Source organism: Haliaeetus leucocephalus, unplaced genomic scaffold (genome assembly GCF_000737465.1).
Source record: "Haliaeetus leucocephalus isolate CR32 unplaced genomic scaffold, Haliaeetus_leucocephalus-4.0 Scaffold656, whole genome shotgun sequence".
Classification (NCBI taxonomy): domain Eukaryota; kingdom Metazoa; phylum Chordata; class Aves; order Accipitriformes; family Accipitridae; genus Haliaeetus; species Haliaeetus leucocephalus.
The window spans coordinates 4937984-4963214 of NW_010973092.1; the positions used below are offsets into that span (position 1 = coordinate 4937984).

General features: G+C 37.7%; 1 protein-coding gene across 1 annotated transcript in view; it reads left to right on the forward strand.

Annotated features, from left to right (window-relative positions):
* The window catches only part of SPOCK1 (sparc/osteonectin, cwcv and kazal-like domains proteoglycan (testican) 1), a 320542-nt gene that overhangs the window by 197172 nt on the left and 98139 nt on the right, over positions 1-25231 (forward strand). The window contains exon 5 of the mRNA XM_010578881.1: positions 23444-23576. Within this exon, the coding sequence (XP_010577183.1) occupies positions 23444-23576 (133 nt within the window). The remainder of the gene's footprint in view (positions 1-23443; positions 23577-25231) is intronic.

The window sequence follows — 25231 nt, forward strand, 5'->3', positions numbered from 1 at the left end:
ATGCTAAAATATGATCAGACAGAGCATAGACATCTCCCATGGAAATTGCACAAGATTGTCACCAATAGCCTAGATGGGAAACTTTCTGCATTCTGAGGCCAATTAGCCACTCTGCACTTCTCTCCCCAGAACTGGTAACTCATTGCTAGTCATGCTTCATCAGCTTTAGAGCTCATTACAGTAGTGCAAGGTGACTGTCGCCTATTGGACATGAGTAATTTTTGAAATATATGGTAGTGCACAGCTCTTTTATAATGGATTTTAGAGTGTGTAGTCCTTATCTCTGTCTGCTTTGGCAATAGCAATAGATGAACTCATTCTTGCTATCAACAGGGGATTTACTGTATTTTATTCACAGTCACCAAGCACCTGGCTGCTGGGGTGAACATCTCACTGCTAAGGTCATTGTCTTTTACTCTGCAGCTCCTATCTTACTGTGCTCTACTTTACTGTGAGGATGCTGCAGGCACAAGAGGAAATACAATGGTTATTGAGACATTCTCCTGCTGCAGAACTCCTTTTAGACCAGTATCAGAGCACTCGCTGAAAACCACCTCAATACCTCTGGATACCTTTGCTGTCATCAGAAAGTTATTATAGTGAATAGAATAAGAAAATAATCTATTATCTTCTGCACTTTAATTAACATTTATAAATAGTTTGTGCATTTAAAGGTAATATTATTGGATGGATTGAATACCATTTTGTAAAATTCCTGCTCTTAATATTTCTAGTTGTACGCTTTTAGCAGTATATAAAAATGGACCAGAAGTGACTTCTTGGATCATTAAGTTCAGTCCCTCTGCAAGAGTATCATATAAACTTTTTTTATTAGCCCACCAAGTTCTGTCTTAAAGATAATAAGGTTTATTGCCCCCTCTACTCTGTTTGGAAGAATCTTAGCATCTCAACCCTTCTGGTTAGAAACCTGCTAATATCTAGCTTAAATTTATTCAAATCCAGCTAAAATTTCTGTAGTTTTCCTAAATGGTTCCTCAGTATTTATTTGGAAATAATGACTTTCTGTGGTTTTGCTAGACATAGCAAATGCTCCTACTCTTTTCTTACAGCTCTCTTAAAAACACAGTCCTCTTGACTGTCTTAGTTTTCCTTTGCGGCAGAGCTTATTGGGCTTGGCTGCTGAGATCAGTCGAGAAATTAAACTCAAAATTATCACTTTGTCTTCTTGCTATTTAAACTCTTTACACATCTTTAGGTATTATATTCCCTCTGAGTCATTGCTTATTAAGATTTTAATCTTTATTTCTTAAATTAATCCCCTCTTTTAAGTGCCTGTTCTATTCATGCCTGCTTTAAACCTGTGGTTGTCCTTCCCTGAGCCCCAGTAGAATATCTGCAATTCGAATGTCCGTATTCCAGGTGGGCTTTCAGCTGAGCTTTCTGGAGGACAGTTCTGGCTTTAATGTTCTGTGTACCTCTGGACTGATATACAGTCCAGAATTGGGTATACATATATGGAATTTACTGTTTCAAGGATTTGTACATAGCATTCTACATTTGTTTCATCCTCACTAGAAACATACAATAGCCAAAATTACTTTTCTCTGAGCAAAACATTTTTTATTAACATGATAACAAAAAGAGGGGGAGGAGGGAGTTTGAAATAAATACAAGCCATACCTAATAGAGCATTACATATAAACTATATATAAAATTCAGTGTTTAGAGCTCTGAGTTCTGACTAATGTGAAACTTAAATGTATAATGATGGAAAATGCATGTCTGAAAGCTCATGTGTGAATGTAAGTTTGTGCAGCAGTTTCATAGGGAACACAAGCCAGCAGGAAAACTTAAATACATGAAAGAGAAAATAAGGGCAACACAATGTTTGTTCTTCAGTGGTTTTACTATCTCAGTGGGCTCTTTTAGTGACTGCAGAATTGGTCATATATAAACCTCTTGATATAGCTCTTATCAACTTGTCAAGAGCTAGCATTCAAAGCTAAGTTAGCATCCAAAAACTCCTGTTTCCCTTGAGATATCTAGAAGAAGGCTGAGTTAAAAGTTCAATCACCTCCTCCATGGCATTTGTCTCTTCCTGACTCGGATTGTGAGCTGTTTATAGCATAAGGGATGTTGGCTTTTTTGTTGTTTGGAAAGCTCTTCTTGCTCACTCTCAAGTGAGCAAGGTACGAAAACAGTAATTGGTATAAATGTCATCTGCTTGGCAAATGTCAAGAGATTTGTCAAGAAATGAATAATGAACAAATGAATAAAGTTGGATGGGACTCTGCCTTTGTATCCTCATCCTGTAAGAAGACATTAGGCTTTGCATGCTTGGTAATTCTTGGATTTTTAATGCTTTTTCAAACAACCTTAACATATCATCATTACCACTATTATTAAAATATAAACAGGTAGGTATATTCAGATGTGGGACCCAACAGGACAGTTCTACAGGCTGTCCTTATACCTGTCAGCAGTACCACATTTGATCATTTACCTTGGAGGTCGCATGCACGTCTTTTTGCCTTGAGTTGTTGGCTGAATTTATGACTACGTTAACCCTCAAATGACTTGGAATCTGCAGTCTTTCTGGGTTTACCACAGCCCAGTAGATTAAAAATGTATTTCCCAATTCAAGCCCTTTGTATTTTCTATGTGCTAAAAATCTTAACCACAGAATTGCTGGAAGCAAATTTGTAATGGTATTTAATACGTGTCTGTATTTTTGCTGTTTATCCCTATCTTAAATCTGTTGAGTAATCCAGTCAGTCAGAAATTATTATTTAATGTTTACAAATGACCTCCAATACTCCAAAAATTATTCTGTATTTATACAATAATCTGTTTACTGGAGATTCTAAATTTATTGCTGGTTTTTGCTGTAGAAGCCCCAGGACATGAATGTGTTCAGTGGAAAAGTCTTTTTAGTGCTAATAAAAGGCATGGTTTTGTAAGATTGGGACTGATGTTTATGGCAAAGGAATTTTATTAAAGCTTTTCTTCAATTTCCAACATCCCATTATATTGGAAAAAGTATTAAATGTGCAGCATTTTAAAATCTGCCTTTTGATAAACAGCACAATACATTGCAATTCAGTGAATGTTACAAACAATATGTTTTGTATGAAATTTTCAAATTAGGCCTTAAAAATATTGCATTTCATTTGATGCTGGTCAGCTTGCTGCTTTTTACAATCGTGTGTCTTCAACATGATGCAGACTCAACATACGTAACTTTTAAACCTGCTAAAGACTGATCTTTATTGTTTGTAAAACAGTTCTATATTTTACCATTACTCTTCTGAGATTTCCCAGTTATTGCTTCTAAAGCCTTTCGCTAGCAGTGAAAGGCATTGGTAACAATAGGCTAAAATTCTAATGAGTTGGGCCAGACTCTTCTTTTACACCTCCTGCCTTACATAGTTCACAGCTTTCTATCCTGTGTGTATGGCTCTGTTGGGTGGGAAACCTTGGCTCCTCTAAAGATGGAAGTGGTTTTCTGCAGAGTTCTGCTGAATTTCATATCTGGTTCAACATCCTTCATCATTTCAGGCACAAAACTTCACTAGGAAAAATGATGAAGCCACATCCAAGACCACCCTGAGGAATTCAGCAGCGAGTATCTTTACAGGCTTTCATTTTTGAGTTAAAGCTTGCAAAAAACTTACACTGTGAAGACCTTTTCCACATAGGTTTGCCAGTTCCAAACTAGATTAGCAACAAAGGTATGAATGACAGCTAATATAAGAAGTTGAAAAAGGTAGTCTTAGGTGTTTTATCCCTTTCACAGCCATGCAGTTCCATCTAATGGCACTCTTTTGAAAGAAATGGCATATGGAAACAAGAGAAAGGAGCTTCTTGCATGGATCATTTTCTTATTTGGTGCAAGTTATGTTATCAAAATTAACTTCTAATCTGTTACTTCCTGCTTCTTTAATATTTCAATTTCTATCATTCTCTTTTCATTAATAAGCTTATGATTGCCTGCTTAGTGCTCTGCCAGAACTCATCAAGAGCTCAACCTACAGATTTTCAATTTAGTCATTTTATATCAGATTAATTCAACCAACGAACCACAAATGACATTATTTATGGACATGAGCCACCAAAGTACAGTCTGTTTAAAGCTCTGTACATAGGGAGTACTAATGATGATTAGAAATCAAGCCAAAATATTTTGCTTCTTTAAATATGTCAGTTCGGGTATCACTGTTCCACTTACAAATTAACGAAAGAAAGGCAATGCTGTGCCATTAACTTTTTAGGCAAAAGGAGTAATACTTTAGCACGCTTTTGAAAGACATATTGCTTGTGTCTTTAGATTTAAACCAGACTTATAATAAATTATAATTTCATTCCCAGGAGCATCTTCTGTACCTTAAAAAGAGGGGCGGAAAAAATCTTGATATTTCTGTGTAATACTTTACACTTATTATGCAGCCAATTTCTTAAGGGAGTCAAAGAAGGAAGCACCATGCCGATGTGCGTTTTAATTACAGTCCATATCACCAATGCAAAACTCTTGTGTGATCTCTCTAATAATTGGAAAAGGTCATCATATGTTTGAACTTCAAATCCTAACAAGGAAAAGAAGGAAATTCGCTTCTGTAGTTTGAGCTGTTCCCCTCGTTCCTTCTCACTTGAATCTGCTGTGAAAGTCAGCGCTAAATTCTCAGTGCCTGTAGTCAAAAGATCAAATTTTATCTCGTATCACGCCTCTTCGTGTCTCCTTAAAACTGAAAAGAGTTATCATTTCAGGATCCCAGAACTCTCAGGATTTGGCCTGGTGGATTTGATGGTCTGGAGGCTGTGAGCAGGCAGTCCATGAGACGATGTGGAACTCCAGCATTCACTTTCCTCAACAGGAAAATATTGATTCATTAAAGCCCATCTCATACTTACATGCCTGTAGAGCTGGAAGCCTACAGGGTCATTTTATGTTTGGAGGATCAATATTCACCTTTCTCATCTGTAAATTCAGTGGTATATCTTTTATCAAGGACTGTATATTCATTCTAAGCCACTTAACTGGCTACAGTGTAGAGCTAAAATAAATAAATAAATAAATAAATAAATACCAAATATATCATGATAGATTCTGTTACATTAATGAAGCGTAATTACCAAGAAACATTTCTACAGATCTGTGCTATTAAATCTTTGTGGAATAGCAGGGGCAGGAAGAGTAACAAGTTTTCAAATTAGTTAAGAGAATTATCAAGCCTTCATTCTGCTATCAATCATTGGATTTATGTTCACTACTTTAACAATGAAATCCTAAAAGATTCATTTCAAGTAAATACAGAACATTCAGTGATTGCAATTTAAAAAGTCAAAATTTCTAGCAGATTCCACGGAGTTATTTCCTACTCTAATTAGTATATTAAAAAAAGAAGAAAAAGAAAACTTGTATTGCAGCCAGTGTAAAACTGCCACCTCTATGAAATCAAATATTGCAATTAGATACAGTACTTAAAACTGGGTTTTTTTTAACGTTCTTGGATTAGCTCTTAACTTTGTAGAATTATCTGTATAGTCTTTGCAGTCTCAGTTTGCACTCAGCTCCCTGCTGAGATTTTTTTAACATGGGAACATTTTGAGAAAGTGGAAACAGAAATAAGTTTAGAATGAAAACAAGCTTTCAGCTTTAAGTATTGAGTAGACATGCACAGGAGTTTTCTGATGAAATGGTTTTCCTGTCAATTCAAAAAAACATTTTCTAGGACTGTAAAGAATAGTTCTTGACAAGAGTCTCTCACCTCAGAAATGTGAGTAGGATGGTGAAGAGACCTTGAATGTAGAATGTAAAAAAGAGAGGTTCAAGCCTAGTCACTCAGGTAGAATGGTCTTCTGGATCTTCTGATAAGTGGTTATTGCCTTTTTTTTATGGCTTTCCCTGAAAGTCTGTAGCTTTTATTCCTTTCTCTTGGTGTTAATTGGAGAAGGGATTTGGTCCCATCAGCCTGGGTGAGTGCCTTCGTCACTGGGTTGTCAAACTGGTATCTGTCCATGTCTGACCCAATGAACATTTCATTAATTATGCAAAATTCACTCAGTAGCCTGATGGTTATGGCACTCAACTGGGACTCAAGCTCTAGTGAGTCTGTACTGCTATTGTTAACAGAAAGGTAAATAAAATCCACTCCCGTGACTTTCCAGCATACAACCTTTGAGAAGTCAGTAAAATCAGACTGATGTAATCACCACCCCCTGTCTTAATGATATGACAAATTTACTTTATATTAAAGTGGTGAAGAGAGTCTATAGCATATAGTTACTCCCAAATGACTTGAGCATTCAATTATCATTTGTACCTAGGGAAGATAAGGCATTATTTTCTTTCATTATTATCTCAAGAGGCAGAGTATGGCTTTGCTCCTGGAAAAGTGTCCAGAGACATTTTCTCTACTCTTTTCATTATTTGGGAGTGACCTAGCATTGCTGCTTTCCTATTTTATTTCTACAATGGTAGAGATGAAACATATTGGATTATGATTTCTGAAAGATGCAATCCTTTGTCTGGGTCTTCACTGGTTTCTGATGAATGCCTACTATCCAAAAAAAAAAAAATTCCCAGTCTTCTTTCTTCCCCATTTTCTGGGACAGTATCTTTAATAAGTGGATATTGCAAAGTAGACTTTCCCAATAGCCTTCAACTAGTCTTTTTTCTCAGAATTCTCTTTGCATACTGAAGAACAGGTAATTTCTGTCATTATCTCTCTTCATACTTTTCCAGGAAAATCAAATGCTTCAGCATGTTCTGAGGCCTTGCTACTAGACCTGCAGGATTCAGGAAAAAAAAATCTCACAAATCTTGTGAACGCTTAGTGATGTGATCACTCTAACTACTGCAGTATTTTGCTTATATTACATTTTAACTCTAGCAGCAAAACTTGTCATGAAATAAATTTTCTCTGACAGTCTCTGTAGTTTTCTCCTGCCTAGAAGATCAGCACTTTGAAAAGAAATTATTTTGTCCCTTAATGAGGGCTTATGTTACCTCACACATCTGAATAACCATGCTCCTATACAACATAACATAGTTTTAAATTAAAGAACAATTTTTGTACCTTGAGGCTCTTTTACAACCCCGTAAAATTTCAAAATTTTGTTACTTTTCAAAAAAAGGAAATGTACCTGAGGGCTAAAGCATGCTGTGCAGTTCATTGGAACCCAATTATTTTCACTGATATATTTTATCTCCTGTTTATTTTTATGTATTTTTATTTTTCCTCTGGCCTAAACTATATTCTCATCTTTAGAGTTTTCTCATCTTTCTTGCAGCACCATACTGAATCTGTAATACTTTACACTTCTTATTGTGCAGCCAATTTTTTAGGGGAGTCAAGAAGGACTGTCCCAAGTTATGATTAGGATTAGAGGAGCTTTCAGCTGCAGTCCCAGTTTTGACCCAAACTGAATGAATCATCTGTTAATTTTTCATGTAGCGCTCTCTGCTAGAAAGGAGTAGTTTTGTAATAGTTTTGGAGCAGATATTTGAACTAAGTTATTTCACTTTTGCAAAGAAACCTTTGCAAAAGATGTTGTTTACTATTTACCTTAAAAACACGATAGTGACATTTTGTTCTGAAGTAATATTTAAACTATCACTGATGGAGAATACAGCCTTAAGACTTCAGATTATGTTGCAATTTTGTCAATTTTTCTTCTGTTTCCCCTTTTTCTTTCTCTTTTTACTGGCAATAATTTTGAGCCTTCCAACTGTATTAATCTCAAGAGGCTTCATAAAATACAGAGGATAAATGTGATCTAATTACTCTCATTAAATCAGTTTATTAGTATTCTTTGTTGGAATTGGTGAGAAACTGTTTTCTTGTCTCCTCACAAATTTGGAGTTTTAGCATTTTTCCATCTTAACAAAAAGAAAAAATCTTGACAAAATTCATGTTCAGATACACAATAAGGTTCAATCAATTTACTTTAAGTGTTTGCTCATCTGATCTTGAAATATTCCAGTTTGATTTTGATGTTTCTTTTTTAACAGCTTCTGGTGTAAGTTTTGCTTTAACACAAAAAGGCTTTTAATATAAACTAGCCTATAACTCTGAATTTGGGTAAGTAAAATATTTTGACAAGATTAGCTCTTTTCTCCTTCAGCATCCATTTTCCCATGGATTATTTTGGTTTCAACTAGTTGGCAGTCGCTTCTTTGAGAAAGAAACATTAAGTATGTTTCTAAACTTTCCATATTCTCTGTTTCAAGACAAGGGTCACTGAGGCACCAACTACTTATCCTGACGCACAGGAAATAAAGTACTGGGTGGGAAATGATGATTCTAGAAAATAAGGTCAAAATAGCTGAAAGAGAGGTATTCATAACACCTTTTAATATCCTTTTATTTGCTGAAGTTTGATGGAATTTGCTAAAAAAAGTGGGGAAACAGCTCTTTCAAACAAGTGATTACTTGGCAGTAGCATACCAAGCTATCCGTACTCTGCTAGAAGGCTATTGCTGAGATCCTTGGATGGCTGCATGCCTTACATCTCACAAACTACCTGGTCCACAGCAATATCCTGTTACTGCGTGCTTTGTTGCGGCTTATGGCTGTACTGTATTTCTTGTATTTATCTGTATTTATGCAGCTACTAAAGAGAATTGTCTTTGCATCATCCACACATAGTATATAAAGTTTGGTAAGAAACAATATGGTCTGCTTAGCCTAGTTTCGTTATTGTAACTCTGTCACAGCTTTATTATGATAATATCCAGGAAAATGTTATTTAATATGTATGGGGAGTGACAGCTGGGAATTTTGCCTTGCTGATTTAGCTAGCCTCTAGCTTTGATCACCACACAACCCATCTTCTTCTATGAAACAAAACAAACCGTCATAATTAGTTGGTTGTTACAATCAGTGATCATCAACTGCAGAAGTCTAATTAACCTTAGTAGTAAAGCATAATGTAAGGTTTTTTGTTCATTTGTTTAATGAGTTAAGAAGTCAAGAGAAAAGGGTTAGTTAAAAAGTGTTGAAAACACTAATAAAGAATCAAACCTGCTCCTCTAGTCTAGCATCCAGTCTCTTGCCTTGCTCAGAAGATGACTCAACAGATAGAAATACAGGAAACTTGTATGTCCTCTGCTTTTTTCTTTCCTCTTCTTTAGAAATTCTTTCTTTGTACCTTATTGGCATTTAAATTGATGGTCTGTGTTGAACAGAAGGGACATTTTGTAGTTTGATTGTATAAATTAGTCTGTCCATTCTTCATTGCTGTACATTGTAATGCTGTGTGCTGTTATTCTGGTCAGTCATCTGGCTTTAAACCTCTTTCAAGTCCTTTGACAGATATTTCTAGTCTTAGCTAATCCAGTTTACCTGAAGCCCAAGACTGCCAAATTGAATTACACTGCAGTCATTCCTGCTTAGCACCTCATCCATAGTTAATTTCTTGAGCTCCTATGTTTTATCTGTGTATAAATTTTTCATTTGCAACAATATTTTACTTTAGCAAAGGAAGACCTCACAAGTCTGAGGGATTTTTTTAATTAGTTCCTTTGTTGGTTGAGAAATTTTTGCTTCATTTTGAACCAGCTGCCTGTATAACTGAGGTTCATAGTCCTTTCAGAAACTCATATTCCAGTTTTTGATGAAACACAGTGAGAGCTATTCATTTCATAACAGGTTTCACCCAGCCCTTGACAATACACCAGCAATATGTTGAATGCTGAAATGGAAACCCTGCCCTCTTCACAGTTGGGTAGAGAAGAGCTCCATCACTGACACCTTAGGATCATGATCAAGATGAGAAAAATTTTCTGAAGGCTGTTGGTCAGAAAACACAATCTGAAGTTTCAGTGTTCCTGGTATTCAGTGGTCTGATTACTCCAGCTCACCTGTTTATAGGGCTTTCTGCTAAATTCTGAAAGGTAGGAAAGAAATAAGGATCATTAGAGCATGAATCCAAAACACAGTTGTCAATACATAAAACCGTCTTACAGCTGCTATATTGCAACCCTCAGAGTAAGATTTAACCAGCCTTTGGCTTCCTTTATATGTAAGGAAATGGGCTCATGCAGAAGGTATCTCAGAGCCTGTAAATTACTTTCCAGCTCTGGGAAGAAACAAACTGATATTCTGTATTTTACCTTTGCAAATACCTCCTTCCCTTGCCCAAAGTATTATTTACTAATGACCCAGAACTCTGATAGGTCTAAAGGTAAAAGTACATTTTGTATACTAAACAGTATGCAGACTGAAAATAAGAGACGAATAGATTGTAAACAAGGAAAATGTGAGAATGATTGTTCAGGTGATCTGAAAGGACTTTAGGAAGAAGGTATAAGACATAGCTAAATTCATGATATTTTCCTCTTGGACATAGTGGAAAGCAGAAAGATAATATGCTATGGCTTGCATCTGGGAAAGGAAAGATAAAGCTAAAGAATAAGTCCAGATGATAAATGTGGCGATAGGGAAACAGTGACTGAAAAATAGAGAAGGTGATGTGAGAAGAAATATTGTATGCTTGGTTTTGACATGGTGAGCTTCTAATGTGGGTAAGATGCTCCTGGGAAGAAATCACAGCAATAGTACAAAGAGATAGAAGAATAAACCAGAGAGGACACCTGTAAAGTTTCTCAGACTTCCAAGGATTCAAGTGTAGAAAGGTAATGAGACTAGACTATTACAGGTAAAGCACCAAAATGACATTGAGAGACCATCTAGACAGAACATAATACTTAATATGATACTTCCTAGCAGAGATGGAAAGAATAGTTAAGAGTAGGTGAAGAAATAACTGCTTCTCCAAGGGATCTCATTTTTGAGGTTGAATGAAGCAGAACAACGTTTCAGAGGTAGGAGGGGGAAAGTGAGAGGAAAAGGAGCTGGGAGGAGGTCTGAGCAGAGTGGTGAGGCTGAAAGATTAGAGTCAAAATGGTTAAATACAACAGTGAGTAGGAAAGAGCACTGCAATTTTTTCACAATTTTATAAAATTCTCCTTAAACAAGGTGACCAGATCTTGAGAAAACAGGGCTGGAGGAGAGAATCAGAGATGCGAGTCAGGCAGAAGGTAGACCACAGACAGTAGGTTTTGAAAGAAAAAAAGTGTTTTATGAAGAAATGCAACAACATTGGGGAAAAAAATAGGATTCATTTGCCGTGAAAAAAATTAGTGCAGTCCCTAGATTTCCACCACAGCAGCAGAGAAATGGTAGAAAGAAAGAATAAGAATAAGAATAGGGTACAAGGAATCAATAGCAAGTAAGAGAAGGACAGGGGAGAGAAGGGGATTGAAAGAGAAATTGTTGAAAGCCATCTGGGAGCTCACAGGAATAGAGCTCAGTACACAAGACAATTGTGGTCAAAAGAGCAGCCATCACTTATGAGTGAGATGGTTAATTCAGGATTAGTCCAAATGAGTTGATAGAGATGAAGAAATGTTGACCCTTGTTCAGTCCATTAGTCTCTCATAAGCTAAGTCACAAAGGATGAATGGGGGCAAAATCAGAGCAGTGAGGACATAGGTGTATAGTTGATCACAGCAAGATAAACAAAGGGAAATGTATACTGAAGTGAAATTCAGGTGGGAAGGAGTGACTGAAAGTAAGGTGGCACATGCTAAGCCAACAGCATTGTCTGCACTAAACTGATTCCTGTTTAATAACTTAGCAGCAAAGCATTTAAATCTATTTTGTTACAAAACCTGTAGAAGTCCCAGGTAATGTTATGCTATATATCTAAATATGTCACTGGTTGAGTCTCACTTTTTCACACAGTAAAATATGCTTTTGAGGAAGCTGCTATAAAATGCTGAAGCTTTCAAAAGTGTAACTGCATAGCTACATTGCATTTTAATGGCACCTTGAGCCTCCGTGGGTAGGGGAGCCTATGGAGCTACATATTTGAAGAATATGGGAAGAATGGATGGTTTGTAATGCATGGTTGCTAGGCTTCATGATTCAAGGTCACAGCAAAGTGAAATTTTAATAACTCAGTGGAAGTAACTCATGAAATGTATATCTTGCATTTCCTGCAAGTATGTCGATTGCATTCATCTTCAAATTTTACCTAAAGGTGTGTTTCACCACATGCTGTCTCTAGACTGGATCATGTGCATTCAGTTAGTATCATAAATTAATGTGATTATGTAAATTCTGTCTATCAGTTTGGGACCTTCCTGAAGCTCTAGTCACCTTTCATTAAGACATAGCCTGATATAAGATGGGCAATGCTCTTGATGGCCTCATTTGAGAAGCTGGGAGTGGTATAGATATTATGATCTCCATCTCTAGCATCAAATAACCAGACAGACAGCACTGAATATGTTGAGAAATTCAGCAGAATGTTTAGACATTCATAGTACTGAGCTCAGTAAATCACCAGTGCTGAATAAGCAACAGGAACATTAGCCTATTTAGATGCTAAAAAGGATGGGATTTTAAAATTACCCAGCTCCTTACAATATTTATAACTGGTTTGGTTAGCATGCATTTCACTAACATTCATTTTATTCTAATATAGGAAACTGCATTCTGATTATTTTTCCAAACCAACCTTGAATAGTGGATTTTGACTACACCCTGGATGTGGCTTTGGGATTGTTTTGTTTTTTTAATTGTCTGTTGTTTGACAAGCCAATTCTATTCAGAAATCATATATGACTTGTTAGGCAATGGATGCTAATTGTAAAAAATCCTCAACAGCTTAATCTTCTGTAGCCTTCTTGAGAATTTAATAAGCCTCTCTCATAATAAAATGTGTCAGAAGGGGCAAATATTTTGCTAGCACAGCTTGTAACTGATTGTTTGTACCATGGTTGCAAGTATTCACACAACAGAAGTACCGTGCAGTCATTTTTAAAAAGAAACATTTGGTTTAGTGCCTTAGGGGCAAGAATTATTACTATATTTTTTAAAATGCATTTACTTTCTCATCCCTACCAGCAATATGTCAATTTTTGTGAGGATTGCATGTTATTTGCCTTAGGAAAAGCAAAATCAACATAATGAAGCAGAACGCGGCTGAGCTGTCTAAGGATGCTTGTTTGGGGGGGGGTCATTGATTTTTCCCCTGCAGTTGCAAAGTGACAATAAGATTTCTGAACCTTTTTGCTTCAGAAAAAAAACAAACTCACACTTTTGGGGCAGTAGGGCCTTTTGGAGTGTAGAAGTAAGGAATGTGTTGCATGTGACTGAACTGCTGCCGTTGCCAGAGTAAATAAGGCCAGGTTATAAACCATCCTGAAGGACATAGAGCTGATAAAGATCCCAGTGTGGGTCTGCCACCTATTTCAGCCCACTAGTTTCTCCCAACAGTTTCATTCTGCCAAGCAGCTGAATGTCTGCAGAGTCATGAGGCAGTGGAGTTTTGGTGGCATTAAACTTGACAGACCCCTGCATTTGGCCGAGAATGAGGACCCTTTTAAAGCTTGTCTATCCACAGCTTCTGGGAGGTTCATCAGTCATGTCGGAACTCCCCGGTGTTATTAAATGCTGCCAAGAAATCTGCCATGATTTGTAGCCTTACCAAGTAACTTGCACCTTTCTCTTTGCACAGCTACTCAGCCACACAGCATTCAACATTGTAACTAGAAATATGAGCTGTAGCAGGGAAATGGTGGAAAATGACTGCTCTGCCAGATTCGGTGAAAACAATTTTGGAGCTGTCTAATTGCATGAAACAGGCCACAGCGAGTGAGGATCAGCTTTCCTTCCCAAACAAATGTGACAGCTCAGATTAATCTCACATGCCATCAGCAATTCAGCTTCCTTGGAGATCTTGGCAAGCTCTGCCAGCAGGAGGAGGCAGACCTGATCAATACAATATTTTAATATCAAAAAACATTCAGAACCTGGGCAGAGAAAAGGTACCTTCATCCTCTTAAAAAGTATTCTTTTCTGGTAACAGGGAAAAAACACACAGGCTGTCACAGAAGGAAGGAAAGCAAGCCAATGCCAACAAAAGTATTAAATTTGCTCCACACTTCACCTTTAAGCACTCTGTGCCAAGTTACAGCATCTCACAGAGCATGCAAAATCCAGGGTTCAGAAGTGGCTGCTGAGGATTACTACAAACTGAGGAGCACTAGAGAAGATTTCAGCTTTAATTATGAACTTCCTGCTACCTCCCCTCCTCCTTTGAAATTCAAGGCACTTCATTTTATTTTTACATAGTTTGGTGTCTGAGATTCCTTTTTATGTTAGTATAAAAATAACGATGAAAAGGAAAGTAATTCTCTTATGAAAATTCATGAGAACAGACAGAGTTTAGAAGCTGTGTTATTTATTCAGAAGAGCATAATGACTTTTAAAAACACTAGGATTGTATGTTTGTGTGGATTTCTTGTTTTGATTCTTTTCCTTTGTGTACCTGGCCAGTTTTCATATCTGTGCAGCTGTGGAGCATATGTATTAGGTCTAAAAGTTGCAAATCATTAAGAATTTAGATGCAAAAATAAATCGCCTGTAAGAACAATAATCTGTTAGCTAAGAATGTAAGGAGACCTTTCAAACACCATTTTTATGTATTAAAGTGCCCAAAGGCAGAAATCCATGTGCTTCTTTAATGACCTATAAGAACAATCTTATAATTTTTAGTCTGGGAATAAGTAGGGCCAGGTACTAACATCTCAGAAGGATACTTGTACTGGGAGATCCTGATATTGTGCAGAAAGAGTTGTCTTGGAAGTTTAACAGTATCCATATTTAAATGCCATATTACAGCTGTTTCGACACAGACCTTGCTGTTGTTTGATGGGCCTTGCTCAAGTAGATGCACTCGGGGGTTTCTCTGACTCAGAAGCAGTGTTGCTGGATCTCAGGAATTAACCTGCAACAGTTCTATCGAATCAGTCAGTCTAACAGACTACAGTTTTTCTGACCCTCTAGGTCCTCGGAATCTATGTCAGCTTTTCCAAATCCTCTGTTTCTTTAAAGCCTGTAAGAAAATAAAAAGTATAAAGATCCCTTCACCTTGCAGAACCAATAACTTTGAGCACCCTGGGCCCCAAGACCTCTGCAAGAGTTGGTTGCTAACTGGACCTAGTAGGATTCATGCAAGAATCTTCAGAGCGTTTTCCTTGCAAGATGTGTCAGGTTTTTTTCTTGCAAAACATACTTCTATACCAAAACTTTCAGCCTTCCCTATATCTAGCTGACAAGTTCCTCCTGGTACATTGTTTTCCCCATGCTTATTTTTATACTGCCTTCTTACTGTTGGTGAGAAATAGAGGCTTGACTCTTCCTTGACTCTTCCTCTTCCCTTGGAAATACCTATTTTTCATTTCATTGGAATGACACCTGATACACTTTCACCTCAACAGTCAAGATTTTCCTTTTCACTCTTTCCTAAATTTTTCATCTCCAAATCTATCTTCTGAGTACACCCTGCTTTCTGAGAATAGTCCTGTGGCTGCTGGTAATCCCCAGCAATGGACAGATTTAATTCCCAATATAATCTCATCGGTGTCATTGTTTGAAAGAACAGCAAGCAAGTAGACTATCCATTTACTGTGGGAGAAAGTCTTGAACAAGCCTCATTCTGCCAGAAACATCCCCAGTCACCACCATGCCCCATTAAGAATCTTTGCACATCTACCGAAGTACGGTGAGTAGAGGCCTTTTATTTCTTATGGCTCTTTTAAGTCAGATTGGTTGGGGAGCAAGAGAAAGTAATCAACAGCCTTAGTACAATCAGATAGTTGAAATTATTTCTTTGAATAATGAAATCAAAGTGGTAGTATCTAAGTCCAATGGGATGATGCTGAAATGCAAAGCAGCTCTGCATGTTATTATTCTTTGTATGTGAAGGTGTAAATTCCAGGTAGAAAAATTACTCTAATCATATGTCTGTTCTCATTTTACAGTGTTTGTATTAAATAAGGAGTCTGTGTCTAATTCAAAAGCTTAGTATCCTTTTTTTTTCAAGGTAATAAGCGTAGACTGTTTTCTTCGCATAGCTTGACTGGTAGTGGCTCAAGGTATATACAGCTCTTGTGAAAAATATGAAAGGTTGTAAAAATGAGGCCAAACTCCTAGCTCTGATAAACAGAATACAAAAATTATACAAAGAGAGAAGAAAGCATTGCCATTTATACTGGCAAATTTCAGCTCTGTCATTCTTTTCCTCAAGAACAAGAGGAACAGCTTATGCAAAGGAAAGATAGAAACAGCCAGGCACTGCTGGGTTTATCTTTAGTGTGATAAGCTTCCTTCAGGGAGACAAGAACAAACTGTGCACAAGGCATAGAGAAGGTACAGGCAGTACATTTTAAACTCTTCCCACAGTGAATTGTTCCAGCTTCAGGAAACCATTTTAGTTCGCTCTGTCAGAGCTCATTCCAACTTCTCAGGAAGCAGAAATACTTGGTACCTGCTTTGGTGCACTGCACTTTTTAATCTTATTTCAGTAGGACGTGATTGATAAGTAGTATTATGTGACATTCAGAATTTTGGTTTGATATAACCTCTAGAAAGAAAGAAAGGTGGATGAAGTTAATCCTAATCTTGAGGAATGTCTCCATGTGAGCTATAATTGAAAGCTAATGCACACAACACAGGTTATATGGAGAATCCTTGCGGTGGCTTGGCCCACCTGTGGGTGCCTAACTCCAGCTTGCCTCCCAGGGAACCTGCAAACCCTGAGGATGGTGAGATTGCTTTTGCTGCAATGGAAGAGGTCTCTGAAAGAGACGGTCTTCCATGCAATCAGCCCAACTAGGACCAGAGCTCTGAGAAGTCTGAAGACTTCTGCCTTTAGAGCAGATGTCGTGGTTTAACCCCAGCCAGCAACTAAGCACCACGCAGCTGCTCACTCACTCCCCCCCCATCCAGTGGAATGGGGGAGAAAATCAGGAAAAGAAGTAAAACTCCTGGGTTGAGATAAGAACGGTTTAATAGAACAGAAAAGAAGAAACTAATAATGATAACACTAATAAAATGCCAACAGTAGTAATAAAAGGATTAGAATGTACAAATGATGCGCAGGGCAATTGCTCACCACCCGCCGACCGACACCCAGCCAGTCCCCGAGCAGCGATTCCCTGCCTCCACTTCCCAGTTCCTAAACTAGATGGGACGTCACCTGGTATGGAATACACCGTTGGCCAGTTTGGGTCAGGTGCCCTGGTTGTGTCCTGTGCCAACTTCTTGTGCCCTGGCTGGGCATGAGAAGCTGAAAAATCCTTGACTATAGTCTAAACACTACTGAGCAACAACTGAAAACATCAGTGTTATCAACATTCTTCTCATACTGAACTCAAAACATAGCACTGTACCAGCTACTAGGAAGACAGTTAACTCTATCCCAGCTGAAACCAGGACAGCAGAGGAAATAGGAACATGAATTTCTGTCCCTGCAGCACTTCACGTGTCAAGGCATCTGCAAGCCCCAACCTTGGGACCTCAAGGTCACTTGCAGCCTGAGATAAACTGGCACACCACCATCTAGACCTCCAGTGGCAATGTCATTAGAAGTTCAGTAACACCAATTTATCTCCATGAAATAATTTGGGTTTGTCAGGTTAGTATTTTGTATTTAAAGCCTCTTTTATCAAAAAATTCCTGACCAGCTCAATATTATTCAGACAGGACCTGAAGTAAGCAGTTGTAGTATTTTAGGCAGCAGAAACACAGAGGTGAGCGTAGCAAGTAATTGCAACGTGTATTGAGCCAAATTCTATGCTTGTGTAATGTCACTGACACAGTAACTTCAAGAACAAGAAGAGACAATACCAATCTCTCTATTTTGCTTACCTGATACTTTCTGTTAGAAGAAATTGTGTAACTTGTTTGTTGGGGGTTTTTTGAGAAACTTTCTGCCATTATTTGCAGCAGACCTTTGAAAATTCATCTAACAAAAACTCCTTTGGGTAAAGAAGTGTCTTTTTCTTGTCCAGTAAAAATTATTAAAAAGGTTCTAAAGTACTAAGGAGGAACTTCTACTTATTGTCTCCTTCCTCCCAAAACTTTGGCAGGACTTTCAAAATAACAGCCTGCCAACTTGTATTCAAAGGAGCCTAATTTGTAATTGCACTAAAACCATCAATGCTTAATCTGCTTCCTGTATGTGCATTTGGGAATAACTAGTCTTGAAGAGGAGTAAGATACTCTTAATGTTGTTAATTTTCTTCTGGATGAAACGTCTGAATTCTAGTGTATTTTATATCTTTACTAATGCTAAAGTTCATGTACAGCTTCAATTGAATTTGCACTTGGACGATCAAATATAGCTACATAAAAGCACAGAATTGGTCTTGCTTATGAAATCTGTTGATATTTTGGCTGTTTCTAGCTGGCAGTGATAAGACAAATATTAATTGAAACAAAAAAAGTTGATATAATTTGCCATTTTAAATTATATTAAAATTTCTCAATTGTTTTTCTGAGTTATAGTCATTATCTGATGTAGCAATATTATACAGCTTATTAAAATATAATATGCCCATGTTTTCTGATAAGCTGTTGTCTCAAAATTGAACATTGATACTCTCAATTTGCACATTCGGTATCAAATTTATGAGGTCCCATTTTTAATTTCATGTCTTTATAGACCATCTAATCATATTGTACTATATTTACCACAGCTTCACCTAGAGACTCCATCGACAAGAGAAATCAACTGCAGAGCAGAGACTAAGAGATCATTGTCTTCTCAATAAGTAAATTAATTAAGATCTATCAGTTAGCTCAGTAAATGGTAAGAAAATGAACTTTGTGCAGTAGTTTGGAAGTATTGGGTGAAACTAAGCTTACCCATTTCATATCCACTCTCACTTCCTATGGTGTGGTTGTGATGCCCTCCAGGTTTCACCCTAAAAGATAAATTATTCTTTTTTAAAATACTAGTTTAAAATATTTTAAAATTCCATTTTTTTCCAAGAGTATTTCAAGACAAATAAAAATGAAATTATTCATAGTTCTAGGACCTGTGTAAAATTTAAAATTAAATGTAAATAAAACCAATTTTAAATGTAAATAAACAAAACATAATTTTTGTGCAAGTGACTTTATTTTGGCCTCTGGCTTTGCCAAAATTTTTTTCCATATATGCTCTTCTGTGCCGTACTGGAGAGAATCGTTATAAGCAAAGGTGTGGAGATCCCTGAACGGCACAGCCCATATCGTCCACTCAGAGAGCTGGTCAGGAATTAAGGCTGTGGATTTTTTGGAAAAAAAATATGACTCAATGTGCGATATTTTGTTTGAGGCACTGGGTTTGATAAACTTTTGCTGAATCAAAGGCAGAGTTCAAACGCCCCTTGCAGGCTGTCTCAGTGCCAAGAGCCGGTGCTCCCAGCCAGGAGCATCCCCGAGTCCCCAGCCAGGTGGGATGAGGCTCAGTGATTCGCATCCCTGGGGCTGCCAGCTGGGGCGAAGCTGCCAGCTGCACACACCAGCTCTCATTGGGGACGAGCTTCTGGCTCCCCAGGGTGCACCTGGAAGCCTTAAAATCTTGGGTGGAGCCAGGTTTTCTAGACCTTCTGAGCTCCCTCTTCCACAGCCGGAGCGTTGTGCTTGGAAGACCTGTGCGTTTGTGGCTCTGGGGCAGGCTGTGCAGCGGGGCTGGCCAGAGCTGCCGCGTACGGTCCTAGCATCTGGCTGGTGGCATCTGGAAACCCTGCTGCATTCTCCCTGTTCCTGTGCGAGCAAAACAGATGTAGTCTCCCTGTATTTTCACAGTATGTGGTAAGTCGTATGTCTCTGTAATGAGTAATGAAGTTGAGTCAGTGTATGTTCTCCCTGTGGTGAAGTGTGAATGTTTTAAACCACTAAAATTTCTTTATGCATTAAAATGTTAAGAGGCTGAATTCTGTAAAACTTAACTACTCCTTAAATCTTACACCTTTCGGTGCATCGGTTTACCAGTCTGAAAAGCAAAAGCAGGCAGGGTTTGCCTGTAAGTCTTAATACTTGAGCAAGACATTTGTGTCTGTTTGCTTCTAGAATATTGAAAATACTTGGCCTTCTTGTCCTTGTAACTGTGGCACACTTTTACCCCAGTGGGGAGTTTCTGTTTTGTTCTTTCTCAACAGTTGTTATTTTCTCATGATTTGTAGTAGATCCTTTCAACTCTGAGTCTTAAAGCAGGATTAAAGTTGGTTAAGTTGTCAGAAAAAAAATAAGGCCTCATTTGCTTTGGCCTGGCGTGCTCCTGACATATTTATTCTAAAACAAGATGATTAGCATAGCAAAACATGTTCCCAGAGTATGTGAACGTGCATTTCCATTGAGAAGGGATTTGCTGGCTGGCTGCTTATGGCAGCCAATATTCTTGTCTGGGTTTTAATTTGTTTGTTTGGATGTTTGATGTGGTGTTAGGGGTTATAGGATTGAAAAGCTTCCAAAAGTCTTATCTAGCCTCTCAAAATAGTGCTCCAGAAAAATACATGTTTACTTTTGGAAAATAGATGTTCTCCCTAGGAAATAGGTGCTTATCTGTATTTTTGGCAAGGGTGTGGAATCAGGGCATCCAGTTAAAACTTTCAGCTATTGCTCGCTTGGCCAAGCTGACAGTAATTATTTTTTTACTTGCTTCAAATACAGTGATGCTTCGCACTATTGTTTCTGACAAAACTGTAGCTCAAAAAGTATATATTCATTTTTGAAACCCAGATTGTTTCTTGCAACTAAAATGGCTGCTGTCCTGTGCTGCTCATCACATCACACATGCAGAAGTTAGGATTGCTGCAGGTGTCTTGCAGCAATCCCCTGCCTCGTTATGCACATTGTACGAAGTGCTACTAAAATTGTTAACTTTTTCTTTTCAAAAGAATAAAATGCCTTGAGATGTAATCCACTGTGACTTCTTGTTATTAAATAGCACTCTCTTCAAGAGAATAAATTTCTTCTTCTTAACCAAAGAAGATCCTGAAGTTGAAGGGGGGGGGGAGAGAGAGAATAATGTTTCTTTCAGGATCAGTAAGTGAAACACTCACTGCAAATCAAGCTCAGGTGAAACCATTATAGTTCCTAGCTAAGGGGGAGGCTCTGCTTTTACACACATGGCTTGCTGTTGGCTTCAAAGCAGCTGCAGTGAGAACAGAGCTTAGGCCTAAGGCTGTGCATGTTCTTTTTACTCTCAGTAAAGTGATGGAAGGGGCCACCAGGCTTGATGAGCTGCTGAAATGACTTGAAATGGACAAATTAAATTACTTTTTTTTTTTTTAAAGTGAGGGTAGAAATCATTATTAGCTCCAAAAAACTCTTCCAATAGAAACTGGCTTTGCAATAGCAGTCTTCAAGGGACCAAGGTAGGATTAAAGAAAGTAAGAGCTGGGGGTGTAAGGCTATGCAGAGAGGGACAAGCAGCCGTGTCTGGAGTGGACTTGTCTTTTAGGGTTGTAGTGTAAAATGCCTGAATGTAGTTTGGTCTGCAAATGCTGTACAATGTATTTTATACTTGTCGCTCAGAGCCTCAAGATCCTGTCATTTGTTAGGCATCAGTCTAGCTAAGAACTCCAATCTGTATTTAATTTTGATGAGGTGCTCATTAGTTCAGTCGCTCATCTCCATCCTGTGTGCTTTGTGACTAATGGCTTTGATGACGATGGCACTAAATCATACACTTCAAGTTTAGCATCTTAGATGTTTTTCTATAACTCATCCTAAAACTTTCTTCTTAACAATTTTACATATAGACGAGGGTCTGCCTTTTGAGATTGTGGAAATCAAAGTCTGTGAAAAGGTAACAAGTCTGCTTTGTGCCATGATCTGTCCTTCTGCAGTCCCCAAAGGAGAAGCACAGCACCTTTCACATCTGTCTCCGGTCTCTGCTCATCAGTATCTACAGGACTACATCCAAACATATTTTTGACTCTGAGTTTGTGCATTTCTAGAAGTGTGGGGCTGTAAGTCAAGTGAACGAGGAAATTTTCTTGTCAAGCTGAAAAGACAAAAGAAATGCCTGTAATGGAAACAGTTTGAGAAAATAAGATAATCATTACATTTTGGTAACAAAGCATTGTTGGAGGCAAGGGGGCTGCAGAAGAGTCAGTTACTCTGGAAAACTTAAATAAATGGTTTGTACAGCTCTAGCCTAAGAGAGCATGTCTGCAGAGTTGTATTTGGGGGTTCAGAGCCAAGTAACCACCCATCCGCAGCATTTAGCATCTGGTATAATCGTAACTCTGCAAGGCAGAATGCATCTGAAAGAGGGAAAGCTGCTCTGTGCATTAAGAAAACTTCTTCAAAATAACAAGGGAATTTAGTCTTAAATACTAGGCTTCTATTTTCATAGCGTATGATATCATGATTGGATTCCTTCTGTGGACACAAGCTTCTTAATAGTACTAGTCATCACTGTGACAAAGGTTAGACTTGAAGAAAACTAGAACTGAGATGAAAGAATAGAATTTTTATTATTTTAGCAGCTGAATGTGTCATTACATCAGAGTCAGTATTGTGTAGCAAATTGCAAGCTGTAGTGAAATTGCTTTAAAAAAATATCTGTATATATTTTTCTAAAACTATGATGAAGTCATTCAGTGGTGGATTGAAATGTATTTCTAGCTGAACTGTTATATCTTTTTTTTTTTACTGTGGTATGAGAACAGATGGCAGTTATTTTTCTTAACAGTCTCCAGCAAAGCTGATGCAATGCCTCGCCTTCCCTTGTAAATGCTTTCAAGTGAAAGACAAGTACACATGGCCAAAATGAATCTGCATTGTAACATTGACTTGTGGTTTCTAAAGCAAACTTTTAATCAGCTTACAACAGTAGGCTGGTGATAATTACTTAATGTTGGATCAGTCAAGTAGTTCATTATGACAGGAAAATGAGCCATTAATCAGAATCAATTGCACATGTTTTGCAATAAGTTTTTTGAGCAGATGTCTTTTTCATAGACATTTTTAATGTAGTAATTGAGTAGTCCATGACTTGAGGACAACTGCAGTCACTCCCATGGTACAAATGCATCTGTAGATTTGGAGATGCTCTCTGTTACTTTATAGCATTCCTGGGGGACCGTGATTGGTCCGAGAAGAGCAGCTGTTCAGTAGCTGGCATGTAGAGAGGGCTACTGCATGTACAATGACAAAGTTGTTTGGTGATTTTTATACATTAATTTTTTTATAAGCATAATATAAATTGCAATGTTTTTCAAAGGATTTTGTTTTAAAATTGTTGCTACCTCAACAGTAACTTGGCAACTCAGAGAAGGCCTGGTGAAGATGTCTCTAAATACAACCTGATGTAACGTTACTTGCCTGTTTCACCAGAAACGCCGTGTAGTCCAGCAGAATGCTGTGTTCTTAAGTGAATTCATTTGTAGTTATAAATCAAATGAAGCTGCCAAGTATTGTAAATCTAGGACTGCCTACCAATTTATGACTCTTTAGATTGCCTGCTGTAATATGCCATGTTATAGAAGCATTGTTAGGAGCTATATTTAATTTACTTGCTTTAAATCAACACTGTGTTGAAAATCCTGCTTTGCCTTATTCAGAGAAGCTTTCATTCTTCTGTTTTATACAAGTGTGTTCAAAAAAACCTTGTGTCTCTTATTTTACAGCCTTCGACAAAAGAAAGGAAACTTGGCCCAGAAGCACTGGGCTGGACCAGCTAACATAGTAAAATGCAAGCCTTGCCCCATGACACATGCCAACGCTGTCTGTGGATCTGATGGACATACATATACTACCAAGGTAAGTTCTGCTTCAGGGACCTGAAATTCTGTCAGTAGTAGTCAACCAGGCTGCGGTATGAAGATGAAATGGCTTTCATTAATAGGCGGTATTAAATTACCGTCTACTTTAGTTTTGGAATATTTTTGTGTAAAAAGTGCTGCTAAATGTAGATTTTTACATATTTGACAAACAGCAAATCAGAATGACAAATCAGAATCTTATAACTTTCATGATTCATGTTTCTCTAAATAGCTTATTCATGCTAATAGGGTAGAACACTTTCAATATTGATGATGCAACAGAAAAAACTCATTTGATCAGATTGGCTTGTTCAGACAAGAGGATTTGGGGATAGTTCTTGTTTTTAAGATTTGGTCTCCAAATGGTAAAATAACTTGGCACTACCATTGTTTTCTGACTTTTTTTTTTTTAATAATTTTTTTCCTAGGCTGCACGGGTAACATGTTGCAATTTGTTTAAACCCAGTGGGGATAAATTGGCTCATTGTTGTATTGAAAATATGGTCACCTTAGGGCTTGACTCAATAAAAGAAGCTGGCTTCAGAGCCATTCAGCAGTCCAGATCTCCCATTACCAAATAGAGCCTTCCATGTCTCACATACATGTTCCATAAACAGCGCTTCAGTCACTGGAAGTCATGTTCAGGGAATACCCCTAAGGTTTTCTTCTCTTCCTGCATGCAAGGTGAGTTTGGACAACCAGTAAAAAAATCCAAAAATAGCTCCCCCCAAAATCCAGGAAAAAAAAAGTGAGGGGGGGGGGCAGAAATTCTCTGCTGGGCTGTAATAGTGGTGATGATTCTGCAGCTACATTATCTTCTCAGTTGGGCAGCTTGAATTCTTCATCCGCTAATGGACACAAATATTAAAATGGTGCCATGGCTAATTCATTTAAGCATGTCTTCTATTGTGGCTGAAGGATTTACATGGCCAAAGGAGCAAATCAGCAGAAACTCTCTCATCCTTGCACACGTAGACTGCAGAAAAAGGGCTCCAAGTTGCCTGTTAAACAAGCTACTATTTAATATTTTCTAGGAGTACGTAATGATCTAATTTAGCACTGGTATTTAGGATTAAAATGGGGCTTATTTTGAAAACAACTTTTTCCACCTGAAGTCTTGAGAGTATATAAGACATTTTGTAGTAAATAGCTTTTATTGCATATTCTGTCATCCTGTTGAGCTCATTTCTGTGCATCTTACCTGCATCTCTGTTAGCTCTGAGTCTTTTTTTTTTTTTTGACCTTCTGTGTTTCTTGCCATAAGATCCAAATGGTTTTCATCAGAAATTCTGCCAATGTAATAAATTCACCAAACTATTGTGACCATGATATAAGCCTGACAGCTATAATGAAGACGTCAAACAATTCCCATTGCTGATATGCTTGACTATCAAAGACTTACCTCCCAGTTGTGTCTGAGAAGTATTTTTTTTTTATAGGAGACTTTTAAAACATTTATTCTGAAGCAACTTTATCTCATGTTCATTTATTGTGTGTTTAACTATCAATTGCTCCTGTCCTAGCAATTGAAAATTACAGTGTCCTGTTGGTCTCTCAAGTGCAGCAACTTCTTTTCCACAAATTTTTTCCTCCTTTACCACTGCCTGGGGAAAGTAGGGTTTTACTGCTTTTTGGGTACCATTCCACAGGAGC